General features: G+C 43.1%; 1 protein-coding gene across 22 annotated transcripts in view; it reads right to left on the bottom strand.

Annotated features, from left to right (window-relative positions):
- Window positions 1-16263, bottom strand: part of OBSCN (obscurin, cytoskeletal calmodulin and titin-interacting RhoGEF) — a 200494-nt gene that overhangs the window by 91140 nt on the left and 93091 nt on the right. For 8 of the 22 annotated variants that reach the window (XM_063324255.1, XM_063324262.1, XM_063324258.1 and 5 more), the window contains 12 exons: window positions 13150-13413; window positions 12600-12863; window positions 12033-12296; window positions 11237-11500; window positions 9004-9267; window positions 7372-7638; window positions 6732-6995; window positions 5868-6134; window positions 4607-4873; window positions 3655-3921; window positions 2215-2481; window positions 763-1035 (listed from right to left, as the gene is read on the bottom strand). In XM_063324255.1, coding sequence (XP_063180325.1) covers window positions 763-1035; window positions 2215-2481; window positions 3655-3921; window positions 4607-4873; window positions 5868-6134; window positions 6732-6995; window positions 7372-7638; window positions 9004-9267; window positions 11237-11500; window positions 12033-12296; window positions 12600-12863; window positions 13150-13413 — 3192 coding nt within the window. The remainder of the gene's footprint in view (window positions 1-762; window positions 1036-2214; window positions 2482-3654; window positions 3922-4606; window positions 4874-5867; window positions 6135-6731; window positions 6996-7371; window positions 7639-9003; window positions 9268-11236; window positions 11501-12032; window positions 12297-12599; window positions 12864-13149; window positions 13414-16263) is intronic. The other 14 variants (XM_063324256.1, XM_063324261.1, XM_063324264.1 and 11 more) reach the window with 14 other exon arrangements.

Raw genomic sequence — 16263 nt, 5'->3', positions numbered from 1 at the left:
CATGCAGTGTTAGAGCTACAGCTGAACAGTTAAGTATTAAAAAAATACTTTGACTTCTGTATTACATATTGGGGAGTTAAAACAAGCGACTGGATTTTGGATGAAACCCACTCACAAACATTTGTTGAAGTTACTGAAGTATTAATCAAAAAACTTCACAGATGTTTTAACCAGTTCAGGTGGGATGGGGACTTTGACCAGACCTTCAAACAGGGAAGGAGATGGATGTTTGACTGAGAATTTCTTCAAAACGGTGTTTAGAGAGAAAAAGACCCCAAAGAAGAAAAAAAAAAAAAAAAAGAAAAGGGAAAGTGGAAGCAATGAAAATACAGATCTGTCAATCCGCCTACTGGAGCTACCGCAGTAATTTCTCCAGAAACCAGTTAGCTTCAGGACCCCGGTGACACATCCACTGGCTATGCGTAGTGACGACAATATATGAGGCCACTTTAGTACATCACAGAATCACAGAATGATAGGGGTTGGAAGGGACCTTTGGAGATCATCTAGTCCAACCCCTCTGCCAGCCCAGGTTGCACAGGAACGTGTTCAGGTGGGTTTTGAATGTCTCCAGAGACGGAGACTCCACCACCTGTCTGGGCAGCCTGTGCCAGTGCATCATGTATGCTCTGGAACACAAGCACCCTACTAATGTGAGCTAACAAGGGGTGAATGATGGCCCTAAATTTACTATTTGCATAAGCAAAATGTCACCTGTTCTCACCCATCCTATTCCTTTCCCACATCACAGAGAGCCCTTACCTTTTACTGTGAGCTCTGCCGTCGACGTGTGGGGTCCCACTCGGAAAGTGATGGTTCCGATGTCCTGCTCAGTCACCTTCCTTAATGTCAGGGTGTGGATCTTTCCTTTTTCCACTGAGATCTCATTCATTTCATTATTTTGCAGAGCAACATCCTGTAGCTTCCATTCAACGTCCCTTGCGTTTTCATGAGAAACCTGGCACCGAAACGTGACGTCGTCCCCTTCAAACACCACCACGTCCTTTAGGCCACTCACGATGGTCACGTCAGGCTCTGCAAACAGTCCATCAGTAGTCAAGCCATGAAAGGGAAAACATGGACCAAAACATAGAAATACTGAATATTATAGGTTTGAGGGGACTTCTGGAGGTCATCTGGTCCAACCACTGCTCAAAGCAGGGCCAGTTTACAGCAGGTTGCTCAACCCCTTGTCCAGCTGAGCTTTAAGCACCTCCAAGGACAGAGGTATCACAGCTTCTCAAATCACGTTTCAAACACTGCTGGTTCACTGCTTTCAGTGTGCTTGGGAACATGGCCAATATCTTTCAGTAAGTAATTTTATTCCTTGCCCTTTCTCAGAGATATACCGAGTATTGATTTATTTTTTTTAAATTACGTGTTTGAAAATGTAATTGGGTGAATAAGGTGTGAATGCTAGATGTCAAACTCAGGATTTTGAAACTTATTACATTTTCACTTTAGGTATCTTCACAGAATAACATTAAATACTTGTCCCTTCTACTGTCTTTTTGCAAGCCGAATTGCATACACTCCAAACTGGCTGGGGATCTGGGTGGCTCTGTGCTCTCAGCAGGACTTACTGGATTAGCACGAGCACTTATTTGCGCTTCAGTTTGCTTGGATCCTGCTTCTAGGAGAGCTGGGCACCTGCAGATCTGTGCAAAGATCATACAGACAGCCTGCACCAGGCAACAGCTGTCTGTACCCCAAATCTGCTGGGGCGTACCAGAGAGGAAGAAGTGTGATCGTCATCTGAGCAAACACAGTACATACTCGTACAGCTGAGGTCACCATCTGCATGAAAAATGGTGCAGCTGGGCTAACGTACAGAGTATCCGTAATATCGAGTAGCCTGTAGAGATGCTAGCGGTGATTGCTCCACACTAGTGGTCCAACCTGAAAGCAAGCTCTGTCTGCAACAATGTGAAGGCCAGATGCAGCTGCCATGTGACTGGAAGCTGGGGACGGACCATCTGTTCACTCACACGCGTATGATGTCAAGCAAATATTTCAAGCCATGAGTCACAAATTACAGCTGCCTTATCCTCTCCTGTCCACCGAGTGAACCTTTGCTTCCATGCGCTCATTGACCATGAGATTTTTTTAATGACACCCTTCCTATGCTCTGTGTTATCACAATAGTAATAATTACGTTGCAAAATCTTAGCATCCTAAAGTGAAAATCCCCTTGCCCCAATAAGCAGGTCTTGCCTTTCACAGTCAGTTTTGCAGAGCTCGTCTCATCTCCAGCCTTGCAGGAATACTCTCCAGCATCACTAGGCTCCAGGCGGTGAACACGCAGCTCGCGGAGGGTGCCATCCTGCCACATTTCGTACTTGGAGCTTGAGTGAAGGACGACTCCATCTTTCCTCCACTCCACTTCTGCTTTGCTAATGGAAATCTCACAACGCAGCCTGGCTGTTCCTCCCGCTTCCGCTTCTTCATTCTTCAGCTGCTGCTTCAGCCGGGGTTTGATGGCTGCAGAGTGAGAAATAATTAACACACGATCCATTAGCTTGAAGGCCAGGTCTGCACAACTAAGCACAAGACACCTGGGGTCTGATGCTGCAGAACAAATTTGCATTAAGTGGTTATATGATAATAACAACCCTTTTTTCTCTATAAACAGAACTATATTCTGTATATCCAGACATGGAGAGGATCAGAAATTTCCCCAAATACGTTTGTTTCCCATAAAGTCAAAAGCATCCACACTACACCTCTTATACGTCTGCTCTGGATATTGGAAACTCCAACAATGTAAATCTGTTCATTTTTATAGAAATACTTATGACATCCAACGCCGTAAATGACGTAAAGCTTTAAACACATTTCTGATTTCTCTGCTGGCTTTTCAAGGCCCTAGACCATCACCAGTGAGCCCTTCCAGATGACGCACAAACAAATGGACTACGTTTATTCAAGTGGCAGATGGACCAGCTTGTCACTAAGGAAAACAAGAAGGGAATATCCATGGTGTATGTGTGAGCAGTTGTGAAAACAGCACTCGTGGTTCCTCTATCTAAACCCTATCGTGATGCACGTAAAGCAAGCACAGGGATCTTTCATTTGTAGCTGACCCAGAGGCAGTCTTGTGGGTCAGGTTCAGCCAAGAGGATGTAGTTAGAAAGGCTGTGGCTTAGATCAAAGCCACAAGTTCCACCCAACAGTTTGAGATGCCCACAAACATTTCACAGATGGTGATTAATCCCAGACTTTATTCCTCATTTCTTTAAACACAGTGTTCTCAGGATCTTCATGGGAAGGCAGTACAAAAATTGAAAATTGTAATTTTTTTAAACGCTTTTGTAAGTGACTTAGGCTTAGTTATTGATTCAACTGAGCCAGAAACGAATGTAATGTGCCAAAAATAAAGATCTAATAGAATCTGAAAATCTCCACGATGCGGAGTTTCTTGCTTTTATGAGTATCAGAGAAAGGGGTCAATACACTGTACACTGCCTTTACAGGCTTAAATAGCCATTTTAGCCTGTCCCATAAGATCAACATTTCTGTATTCTGGTTTATGACTGGGCACCTGCTTTCCTCTTTAACTTTTGGGTGTCTTATGCACCCATGAATAAAAGAACATCATTCACGCAATTTCACAAATCCCTTTTATCCTCTGTTCCCTTTTGATGCAATGCTAACCATTCACTCTGAGGACTGCTGTGCTCTGCTGGTCTCCTGTATCACACGTGTAATCAGAGGCATCTTCTGGTTCTACATTATGAATCACGAGTTCAGCTGTGCGACCATTTAATTTAATTTCATATTTGGCACATGGGAAGAGCTCCATTGTGCCCTTTCTCCACTCCACTGTTGCATTATCCTTTGTCAGCTCACACTGGAATTTCACGGCAGCTCCTTCTTCCGCCTCCTTGTCCTTGAGCTCTTTTTTGAAAAGAACTGGCAGAGCTAAAGGGAAAAGAAAAAAAAAAAAAGAAGGAACAGGAGCTTTTATTGAAGCCTGAGTCAAGTTTTGGTTAATACAGTTAGACTGAAACTTTGGGAAACAAGATACTGTGCTTTGCAAGTGCTATATTCCTCAGCAGGATCCGTTTTCCAATTTGCCTGGAGACATGAGGAGATCTTGCTGCATTAGAAGCAGCCATCAGCACTTATAACATTTATTTTCTTTATTACTTGATTCAAATCCTTCCCAGGGTTGAATTCTTTGAATGAATTCATCCTTCAGTTGATCTAACAAAGATTTCAAGAATGAAGAAGTTGAAAACTCCATGGCAGCCTTGACTGATATGTCGTTGCCAGTGTTCTTCCACGATTTGGAAGAAAATCTTTAAGCTACATATCATGTGAAGTGTCCAGATGTTATACTAAAGCATTGCTCTCTCTTTAATTTCTCCCCAGCCATATAGCTAGAAAGTATTTCTTCTGAGAACCCAAGACTCAAATGCAGCACCGGAAGAACAAAGTATCATCCTCTTCCATTCTCATTTAAGAAAAATCACAAAAATAATCCTAGTGTATCAGATGAAAAGGAAAATACTTATAGGGAAAAAAAAAATCACGTACTTCAAAATATTCGTATTCAAACCGTTGCTTTGCATGTTGGATTTAGGAGTCAGTTGGCACCACCTACCTTTCACATTTAAAGATGCCTTGGTTTCCTGCTCCCCAGTATCACAGCTGTATTCTCCCGTATCTTCTAATTTGAGATTATGTATTAAGAGTTCTACCCAGCATTCCCTCTGCCTCATTTCATACTTCTGGCTGGGCTGCAGCCCCACTCCTCCTTTCCTCCATTCCACTGCAGCATTGGGTTTTGACAGCTCACAGCAGAGTGTAGCTGTACTTCCTTCCTCTGATTCCTTATTTTGAAGGGGTTGCTTAAATGTGACAGGCAGTGCTGCAAAGTTATAGAAGGAAATGTTTTCAGAGGGTTTTAGTCCAGAAAGGACCCAATCCTACCATCGTTCTTCAGAAATGGCCTATTCTAACGATTCCACAATCCTTGGGCTGCAACACTCAGTCTTGGTAGCACATTTCTTGAGCCATTACGTGAACCAAGAGCTGGGGACAGATGGTGAGAGCTGGTCTTAGAGAGTAGTTGACAGAATGGCATGGTTTGTGGTCTGAAGGAGACAGACATTCCCTCTAGAAGTTTGTCCATGCCAACCAACTAGGGACACTTTAGTCAAAGACCGTTGGGACACAGTGGGACACAGACCCTTGTACCTTAATGGAGGTCTGTGAGTTTGCAGTATTAAGCTAAGAGTATTTTTCCCCCAAATAAAGCTTCTATCAGCATATAAAAGATCAAGTTCACATTCAAAATACAAGGCAACACAATACAGTAATGAATGATGACAGAGTGATAAATGGAAGAGGAAATTTGGATTCCTGGCAACATTTTGCTCAGGGTGGTAGAAGGGGCCGAGGAAAACGAATGCACTCGGTGTTTACACCCGAGTCTCAAAGACTCAAGTAATAATACAGCACATTCACACGTTACAGAAATCCTTTATCCACCAATTGTTGCATCTCTCATCATCCCAATCAGGCATCCCTTACGCCTACTGAAGCAATCAACAACTCAAAATAACCATGAGCCTGCCCGGTTTATTTTCTGTTGTCCATTCCCATGCGCAGCCACACTCCCCACCCTCAGAGAGCAGGAGGGTTCATCATATTTTGACGTCCTGACAACATTTAATTGCTTTGATGCTGATTAATCACTCCAGGTACTGCAAGCAGAACCTTTCTAACTTGACCATGCGTCATGCTCAAGTGGAATACATATGTTGGCATGGACACCAAAACAAATAAATGGCTGGAGGGAACATGGAGAGATGTTCCTTTCACTTCATCTCTGCTGAGCCAAGGGTCAGTACTCTGCCTACCATGTACGGTCACCACAGCTGTTGTCTGCTGATGTCCAGAGTCGCAGGTGTACTTTCCTGAATCATCCAGTTCTAAGTCATAAATGACCAATTCAGCAGTGGAGCCCTGCTGCTTCATCTCATATTTCAAACCAGGGTAGAGAGTAACATCTCCTTTCCTCCACTCCACTGGAGCCTTGGCTTTGGTAAGCTCACACCTCAGTATTGCTGTACCACCTTCTTCCGCTTCAGTATTCTGAAGCTCTTGTTTAAAAAGTGCTGGTAGGGCTATAAAATAGAAATATAACTTGCAACGTACTGCAGTTGGGGTTTGGGAAAGAGAAAGTAGAAAGAAAATGAAAGCAGCAAAAGAGCTTTTTTTGAAGATGTCTCTAAGCCTCAAAGTACAAGGCTATTTCCCCAGAGACATAATAGGAATGTCTGCAGAACACGGAGAAATTGATTTCAAGAAGTTACATTTGCCATGAAGTACACACAAGCTTAAGCTAATCGATGTTCTAAAAATGGCAGAATATTTTTCCTACTACAAAAGTAGCCAACGTGTTGCCCTGATCACAGAGGAGATATTCTGAAGGCCATCAGGGAGTTGTAAGAGTTCAGATTCCCTCTTAAGGCAGGCTGCTTGCACGGAAGATTGCAATTATCCTGAAAGCAGTATACTGACGGAATGTGTTTAGTTCTGCATTGCAATTCCCCATTTTCTACCTGGTCACTCTATTAGGCTGCATAGACCATGCTGTTCTGCCACCTTCCTTAGGAATCATAGGCTAGTCTTCTCCATAAATTACCCTAAAATACAGCTTTTATTTTCAGAATATATTATAACCTTTTCCCCTCTTTTTTTTTTATTTTTTATTTTTTTACCATTGACTGTCAAAGTGGCAGTTGTCTGCTGATCTCCACACACACAGGTGTAATCTCCAGTGTCCGCCACATCCAGCTCATTGATAATTAGCTTTGCAACAGCACCATCTTGACTCATTTGATATTTGCTGCTTGCTTTGAGCAACTCTTGCCCTTTCTTCCACTCCACCACAGCAGGTTTAGTCAGCTCGCAGTGCAGAGCAGCTGTCCCACATTCTAGAGCTTCTAGGTCCTTCAGGTCTTTTTTGAATTCTGGAGGCAGTGCTGAAGAGTAAAAGAATTACCACAGAGAGCATGAATATTCATAAAAAAGCAGCTAGATGAGGTCCAGGGGAAAGGATGTGTAGTGCACTACAGAGCCCTGATCCAGGTCAGTGGAACCCAATGGAAAAAGTCTCCCCCGACTTCCCTGGACTCTGCATCAGGGCAAGGAAAGCGAGAAGGACCAGCACAGCTGAGGAGGACACACACCAACAGACAGCTCTTTTTCTCAATTGTAACAGAAGGAGGAAGAACATGAGCAAATTCCAAGGGAACACAAAAAACCAAGCAAACAGAACGGGAATGGGAACAGACCATAGCAACAGAGACTTGAGCAGGTCTAAGGTTTGGAGGACCTTAGTCCCAAGGATTACTTTACCATGCACTGTTAAAGCAGCTGTGGTGGTCTTGTCTCCACACACACAGGTATAATCTCCAGCATCGTTCAAGTCTAAATCTTGAACTACCAGCTCCACAGCACAGCCTTCCTGTCTCATGCTGTACTTTTTGTCCGAGGTGAGGATGCGATGGCCCTTCTTCCACTGAACATGGGCAGATGCCTTGCTGAGCTCGCAGTGCAAAGTGGCCGTTCCACCTTCTATTGCTTCCTTGCTGGTCATTTCTTCTTGGAAAAATGGAGGCACAGCTGAAGGATGCAGGTAAAAACCATTAAAAATTTAAGATAGGTCCAGGGATAGGTGAGAATAGGAAGCGAGAGGGGAAAGTTGCAAAGGTTATGGGAGGGCGAGCATCAGCAACAAAGAGGAAAGAGGAAAGAAAGTGTCCTAGAGGGAAAATATACCCTTAACCTTCCGTTTCAGGCTGGCTTCCTACTAGCAAAATCGCACTGTCCTCAAGAGATTCACACCTGCTTCCTACCAGTTTCCATGTAAGAAGAACTAAGAATACAGTCTCTGAGCCCCTTAACTCATGGATGTGTTGATGTCTTCCACAAACTTCAGGCCTTTGTACTCTCTTTTCCTACTTACAGAGCAGCCCTGCTGAGCTCTGAGTGTTGGCACAACACTCATCATCATTCCTTCTTCCTTGAGATACAGCCAGGGCTCACAGATTCTTCTTGACCCCACAGAAAAACTCCAGATGCTGATTCTTCTTGTCTCAGAATGTATTTTCCCCACTTAACATAATTCTAGTACCCATTGCAAGTTGTGTCCTTGAAACAAATTTGGTGACCCTAATACACGTCCCTCTATTAACTAGGTGGGATAATGGGGATATTCCACCTGTCTAACAAGGCTGGATATCTCAGATCTCAAACTTAGCATCTCACTCCATAATAGTGCAGCAAAGTTAAAATATCCAGGCTGGAAAACAGGTTTAGCTTCCTTGATTTGGCACATTTCCCACGCCCAGCAGCGTGAAGCTGAAATGCCAGTTTTGTTTGCGCAGCAACTGGTTCTTGCAACAAAGTAAGACCAGAAGGAGGTCAAAGATAGAATATATACTTTCCTGCTTGGAAAATCAGTCTCACAAAGCAAATCTATCTTGTGCATTAGGACAAAGGTTATGGGCACAAAACCCAACATAAACATAACTCAATACAGAAGAAATTATAACTAACACAGCCTTATTCTGGATGCTGCTTTTGATACCCTATACTACATGAAAATGGTAGATACTGAGAATGCCAGAAAGGAATGGAAAAGAATAAACAGATTTGTGTTTTAGAGACTAGATGCAGGAAAGGGAAGACAAAAGAATAGTGGGCTTATATGCTAGGAAAGGAATGCCAGAAGGGAAAGATGAAAGGACAGCAGGTTTGCGCTTAAGGAAAGGAAAAGACAAAAGGATGGCACAGAAAAATGCAGACCGGTATTTTCCAATATACACAGCCGGCAAGTCATCAAAGGCAGGGAGTACTTTCAAATGAATGGAAATTCAGTTAATAAGGTTGAACAAATAGACATGGAAAATGGAACACCTTATAGTAGAGGACAGAGGTCTCTTTGAAATAGGAAATTAGGAAATAGGAGGTCAAGATAATTTTTACCCTGTACTGTTAAGACAGCTGTAGTCTGGTGCTCTCCACACACACAGGTGTAGTCTCCTGCATCCTCCTCAGCTATTTCATGAATCACCAGCTCTGCCTCGGTCCCTTCCTGCCTCATTTTGTATTTTGCACTGGCTTTGAGAATCCTCTGGTCCTTCCGCCACTCCACCGGAGCAGCCTTGGTGAGCTCACAGTGCAGGGCGACTTTTCCACCTTCTTTTGCTTCCTTGTTCTTTAGCTCTTCCTTAAAGAGCGGTGGCAGAGCTGAAGGATGCGACATGGACAAACGGTCATCAGAAAAACGAAATTAAAATCCTAATTTCTTTGTCACTTTTGGGATCATTTCCCCTCATGCCTCTCTTTTTCAGCCTATTATAAACCTGCTTAGCTACAAGCCAAGTTCAGAAACTCTGGAAGCACCCTTCAAGTGCGACATGGTTTCACTTACCATAAGGGATCAGTTCCCTGGGTGTCTGTTGTTTTTCATGGTGAAAGAACAATACAGAAAGATCCAGACTTTGGATCAACAGCACTAACAAATAACACTATTTTTCCTTTGCTTTCTCGGAGGCTGGTATTGTTATTTTCTGTTTTGTTTCTACTAAAAACTTGCAGCCCTATCTACATGAAAGCAGACAGATTTCAAAATAAAACTACTTCTGGTTTTAAACTGAAGTTTGAAGGGCCATTACATGTAATAAGAATTTTAGATTCTTACTATTCCCCTTTTTGCAAATCATAACTCAAAGACAGAACAGCCTACAAGAAAATTGATTATTAACATCTACCCAGAAATGTGCCTTATGCACAACTGCTGTAAGCGGGTACAGAATACAAGAAAGCCTGAGGGGAGTCAGAAGTTCTTGGAAAAAAACTAGAGGGGACAGAACTAGGTCTCTTTGACCGAGTTCCTCATAGCCAAGGACTGTTACTCCATTAAAACAGATATTCATTAATGAGAGGAGAGCAGAACATCAGCTAATGAGATTATTAACATTTATTTCTGGATTTATTTCTGGATTGGTTTATTGAGAGCTAGTAGGACAAAGAAGAGTAGAACTGCTGATAATCTATGTTGCTGTGTTGTTTTTTTTAATACGTAACTATGAAGGTAGTCTTGATCCCCACACACAGGTGTGTAGACCCCTGCATCACAGAATGGTTCGGGTTGGAAGGGACCTTAAAGATCATGTAGTTCCAACCCTCTTCCCTAGGCAGGGACACCTCCTACTGGACCAGGCTGCTCAAAGCCTCATCCAGCCTGGCCTTGAACACCTCCAGGGATGGGGCAGCCACAACTTCCCTGGGCAACCTGTTCCAGTGCCTCACCACCCTCACAGGGAAGAATTTCTTCCTGATATCCAATCTAAATCTACCCTCTTTCAGTTTGAATCCATTACCCCGTGTCCTATCATTGCACTGCCTGCTAAAGAGTCCCTCCCCATCCTTCCTATAGGCCCCCTTTAGGTACTGGAAGGCCACTATAAGGTCTCCTCAGAGCCTTCTCTTCTCCAGGCTGAACACCCCCAGCTCTCTCAGCCTGTCCTCACAGCAGAGGGGCTCCAGCCCTCTGAGCATCTTTGCGGCCCCCCGCTGGACCCATTCCAACAGGTCCATGTCCTTCTTGTGCTGAGGACTCCAGAGCTGGATGCAGTACTCCAGGTGGGGTCTCACCAGAGCAAAGTAGTGAGTCCATCCTTCAAACCTAGGTTAGAGGTACCACGCTCTGTAATGGTAACTCAACTCACTCTACGTGTCTGACTTGTTTAAAGTATCTGGTACCCCCAGGAGCAGCCGTGGCCAGGACACCCAGCAGAGCAACACCATCTCCTCCTCCTTCTGCTACCCCAACCTTCACTTCTCCTTTGAGCAGTGCTTGGAGAGCAGGGGGCCTGATCGACCTTACATGTGTGTTTTGGAGAAAACTGTGGTTGGTGTGAACCACAGAGACAAGGGTGGGGAAGAGCTGGAAAATGTAAATGTCCAAGAAAAGGGGACTTGGGCAAAAAGAAACATCTCATTTTCTCCTTTTAAATGGAGGCAGATTAATAATGACCTTAAAATTTCCCTTTAGATAGTCTTTCTCAGTAAGAAATTAGCTATACACAGAATGAAGAGAAAGAGGAAAAACCAAAGAGAAGCTACTGACCCAGGGCAGAAACAGGTGAATTTCAGAGTTAATAATAGAGCTAATAAATGGAGCTATTTATTAATTTTAATAAGCTCTTTTTACCATGAACTGTTAAAGTTGCTGTTGTCTTCTGGTCACCACAAACACACGTGTAATCTCCAGCATCTTTTACTTCTAGGTCATGAATGACCAGCTCTGCGGTCGTGCCAGGCTGTCTCATATGATATTTGTCACTTGCTTTGAGCACTTTGGACCCTATTTTCCACTGCACTGGAGCTGCTTTGGTTAATTCACAACGCAGAGAGACTGATGCTCCTTCCTGAACTTCTTCGTTCTTCAGTTTTTCCTTGAAAAGCACTGGCAGGGCTGGGAATGGAAAGCCAATAGATAGTGTATTTAAACTAAAAGACCTCTGTATTTGCGATCAGCATCGTGACATCTCAACAAGTTCAAATCTGGCCAAGTCAGGAACTTCGGCCATGGAGGTTGCAGTTATCTGCGATACTCAACTACGATGATCTGGAAAACTAAATCCAGTAGCGACATTAAGAAAAGAAGTGCTGAGCTGACAGGTCAAAGTACAACAGGCTGGGTGGATTCAAGATGCAATCTAACAAATTTATCACAGGGCCACCCTCCATGGGGACAGGACATCTCAGCTGGTCTACCAGGAGCATTTCCTAGGCGCTATTCCCTTAAACCTACAACATAGCAGTTTGTCTGCATGGAGAAATGCCACTTTTCAGGAATATCAGACCAAAATTAAGTGTCAGAACAAGAAGTCCTCCTTTCCTAAACACAAATTAATTCCTAGGAAAAAGCTGATAGGTGAATACTTCCTAGAGCAACAGAATGTTTCAGAGAAACAAACAAATGTACATCTGCAAGACGAATTTACCATTCACTGTCAGAGAAGCCGTGGTGTATTGGTCTCCACACACACAGGTGTAATCTCCCGCATCCTGCAGCTCTAGATCACAAATTTCCAGCTCAGCAATGGCATCATCCTGCCGCATGATGTATTTTTCACTTGCCCTAAGTATTTTATTTCCTTTCTTCCACGACACAGCCGCAGCCTTGGTCAGTTCACAGCGCAGAGTGGCTGTTTGGCTTTCCATGGCTTGCAGGTCCTTCAGTTCTTCTTTGAAAAGTGCAGGCAAGGCTGAAGGTCACAAAATGGACAGAGGACATTAAAAACGACATGTGGCACTCAGGTGATGGGAGGGATGGGGTGGTACAGGAGCAGAGAACATTTTAGGGTGGAAGGAGTTTCCTTTCCTCATAATTCTGGAGCATTGGACAAACCAATAGACAGGAAAAGAAAAGCCACCTGGACACAACCAGAACTTAGAGAGAGCTTACAAATTTAAAGAAACAAATTCAGCCACAGGTGAACACACAACCAATAGCCATGGGCTGACGGAGAAATAAACAATAATACAGATATATGTATATGTTTTTTTACCATGCACTATCAAAGCAGCTGTTGTCTCCTGTTCTCCACACACACAAGAGTATTCTCCAGCGTCTTTCAATTCTGCATCATGGATAAGGAGCTTCATGACCGTGCCCTCCTGTCTCATTTTGTATTTGTCACTGACTTTGAGCAAACTGCTTCCCTTCCTCCACTCTACTTGGGCAACCTTGGTCAGCTCACAGCGCAGAGTGGCTGCTTGGCCTTCTGTCACCTCCTCGTCCTTCAGGCCTTCCTTGATGAGTGCAGGCAGCGCTGAGGATGCAACGGACAGAGGGTTACACTGAAGCAGCAGAAACAGCCTGAAGGGCATGGGTGGGGGAAGGAAAGGTGAGGGCATCACTGGGGAGCTCTGGCTAATCTCACGTCTACCTTAGGGATCGGGTCCTAAAAATTTGTATTAGGAAATTGGATGAAGGTTCTTCCCTTAAATCACAAAATGCAAATTAATTCTCATGACTATGACATGCAAAGTCAGACTGAGAGGAACTATGCAGAGATAACAAGGAACATGTAGAGTCTAGATGAAATTCATTATTACCGTGTACGGTTAAGGAAGCTGTGGACTGCTTTTCCCCACACACGCAGGTATAATCACCAGCATCTCTCTCATCTAGATTATGGATCACCAGTTCTGCAGTGACATCCTTCTGCCTCATTTTGTATTTCTCGCTAGGTTTGAGTACTGTGTGTCCTTTTTTCCACTCCACTGAAGCAGTCTTGGTCAGCTCACAGCGCAGAGTGACTACTTCACCCTCCGTGGCTTCCTCATTTCTTAACTCTTCTTTGAAGAGAGCAGGAAGGGCTGAGAAACAAAGGAGCAAACATTTTCATACATGCAGTTCCTGGCCACCAAAAAAAATGAACCTGATGCTTCCCAATATTTATCCATGCCTGGCTGTTGACAGGAGGATCAACTCACAGAAGGAAGATACTAATTTGTATCAGACACAAAAGGGATTTACAGTGCATAAATTTGCTGATAGGTTTAGAGATGTACGGAGAATAAACAGCAGGAACAGGAAATCTTCATGCATGGTCAAAACTAACTTTGTCAGTATAATTCAGCCTGGGAAATTGATAGAGCGATGATCAGGAAAAAAAGCTAAAGGAAAAAATGAAAAGGTTTTACCTTACATGTTAAGGATGCCTACAGACCTAGCTTGAGAGTTAGGATGAGGCTGAAGAGCAGAATCAGAGAGACCTCTTGATCCCCCATCCCTTTTGGAACAACTAATAGAATAAATCAGGGCATAAGACTGGATGGTAATGTGGTAATATGTACCGCGGGAGCAGTAGGATGAGACAATGTCTGCTACATCTTTGAAATGGGCTGAGAAACACTTGGATATAGAATAGATATGAAAGAACATGAGAGGAGGATCTCCAATTCCTGACTCTGACCAGCAAGAAATAAATATCTGAGAATATGGACGCGGAGGATCATTTGCCATACGCCCATTAGGAAGGAGAGCTCATGGATTTTAGGATAAGTAATGATGGAGAAAAGCAAAGGGAAATTCCGTGGGCAGCTGGAAAGCAAGCTTCAGTAATTAAAGAACTGTTACTTATGATCAAGCAGAAGCAAACTTACAGGACAAGGTAGTTTAAGAGGTTATTAAATATTAATAGAAACAATATGAAGAAACAATATTAAGGACATAATTACAGAGACTACCTCACTCCAAGGATCATCAGGAATAGCCTGACTAAATCACAAATTCTTCAATGTCCTGAAACTGAAGAGACCTATAAAATAAGGGAGTTTAGATGAGCGCAAAAGAAATACTACAGAATGTAGAGGCAAAACCAGAAAGGCCAGGGTCCCTGCACGTCTCAAGAAGGTCAAGGGCAGTTCCCCATTCCTGGACTCTGTCACTTCATGGACAAAGAGACCAACAAGAAAGGGGCTGAAAGGTAATTCTGCAAAATGACGCTGACGTTAAATGTCTCCAGACGCAGCTGTATGCTGTATCTATTTATATCCAGCAACTGGGCGATGAGATCACTACTCCAGGAGTTTTCCATGTCCTCTGCTCACAATTCAACTTGAGGCTCTTGGCTGTATCAGAATATTAGCATGCAAATCCCAGGAAACCTGGCCAGCCTGAACTAGAAAGAAGCAGAAATAATACAATGACATTCTGAAGGTAGATTAGAAGGAAGCAAACCAACAAGGGAGAAGTTGGTCTACCAGGTTTCAGGAATGTAAGTTGATGGTACGTAACATGGGGAGAGCTGAAGTGTTTAATTTCTTCTTCTTTAATATTACAAGTTAATGATAGCTAAGAAAATAATAGGAATTTTGGGTAGGGTAAGAAAAAAAGAAAAAAAAGGACTAGAGAACACTTAAATAAACTGAATATTCTCAAAGCACCTTGGTATGATGAAGTTTGTCCTGGAATACTTAAGGCATAGGCTCAACCAATATCAACATTAACAGTTACACTGGAGAAATCAAAGACAATGGGTGATGTTCCACAAGTATAGAAAAAATGGAAACTCTGAGGTGGAAAAGGTCTCACACACATTTCATTCTCACCACGTAAACCAAAATTCTAAGCTCTCAGGACAGTCAAGAAAGATCTAGACAAAGTCAACGGAGCTACCTGCTGACAAAATGTAAAGCAGGCACTTAAGAAGAACTGGATAACTCCCTGTCTTCCATTGACTGTGTTGACTAGATCTCCACTGACAATGACAGGAGCTTAGGAACACTCACCAGCCTTGATCTACAAGCTGAATCCCATTCAGTGCTTGTCTTGGAAAAAGGGAGAAGAGGGGGGCAGCAGAGAGAAGATCCAAGGAATTCTGGCCATTTCAACTTAGTTTTAGTTCTCTGAAAAATATTGTCGTAATACACTTGGACTTGCCAAGAGCTTTTCTCTTGATGAAGGAGTGGACCAGTGTAATTTTCCTTGTCATAGTTTAGAAAGACATAGTATATGCTGTACACTTTTATTTTAGTAAAGCTCTTACCCTGACTTAGGTATAGGTGGAACTACAGTAGAAAGCAGCACCAGTTTGAAAACCACAGGTAAAGAATGAGTATTCAACTGTGATTTACAATCACAATGAAAGAATAAGTTAAGCAGAGTTCCTCAGTACTCTGGAGTCCAGTATTATTTAGCATTTTCTCCAGTGACCTGGACAATGAAATGCAGAGTGGTCATTAACTTTGCAGATGATCTCAAGCCAGGAAGGGAGAGAAGCTGAAAGCACCGTGTTAGACAGGATTAGGATATACAGATCTTGATGAAACTGTGGTGAAAAAATAGGCTACAATTCATCAAAAGCTGGTGCAAAATACTATATTTAGGAGCAATCAACAACACAAATACAAGATGGGGAACAGTAGGCAGCAAATCCGCAGAAAGAGATTTGGGGTTACAAAGCATCTCAGAGCAAATGCAAGTCAAAAAAATGCAATTCCGGTGTGAATGAAGCCAACATTATAATAGAGATATATAAAACGAAGTGTCATATACAAGACACATGAAGTCCTTCCATCCTACTCCAGTCTGGCAAAGCCTCAGATGGAGCACGGTAGTTTGCTCTTGGCCACCACGCTTCTAGAAAGATGTGGATTAACTGAAGATGGTCCAGAAAGCCACTAAGATGAGCTGAAGTCTAGAAAACATGACCTATGAAGAAA

The sequence above is a fragment of the Chroicocephalus ridibundus genome, chromosome 2 (assembly GCF_963924245.1).
Source record: "Chroicocephalus ridibundus chromosome 2, bChrRid1.1, whole genome shotgun sequence".
Taxonomy (NCBI): Eukaryota; Metazoa; Chordata; class Aves; order Charadriiformes; family Laridae; genus Chroicocephalus; species Chroicocephalus ridibundus.
The sequence above is the reverse complement of the archived record's forward strand: the minus strand, read 5'-3'. Positions and strand labels throughout refer to the sequence as shown.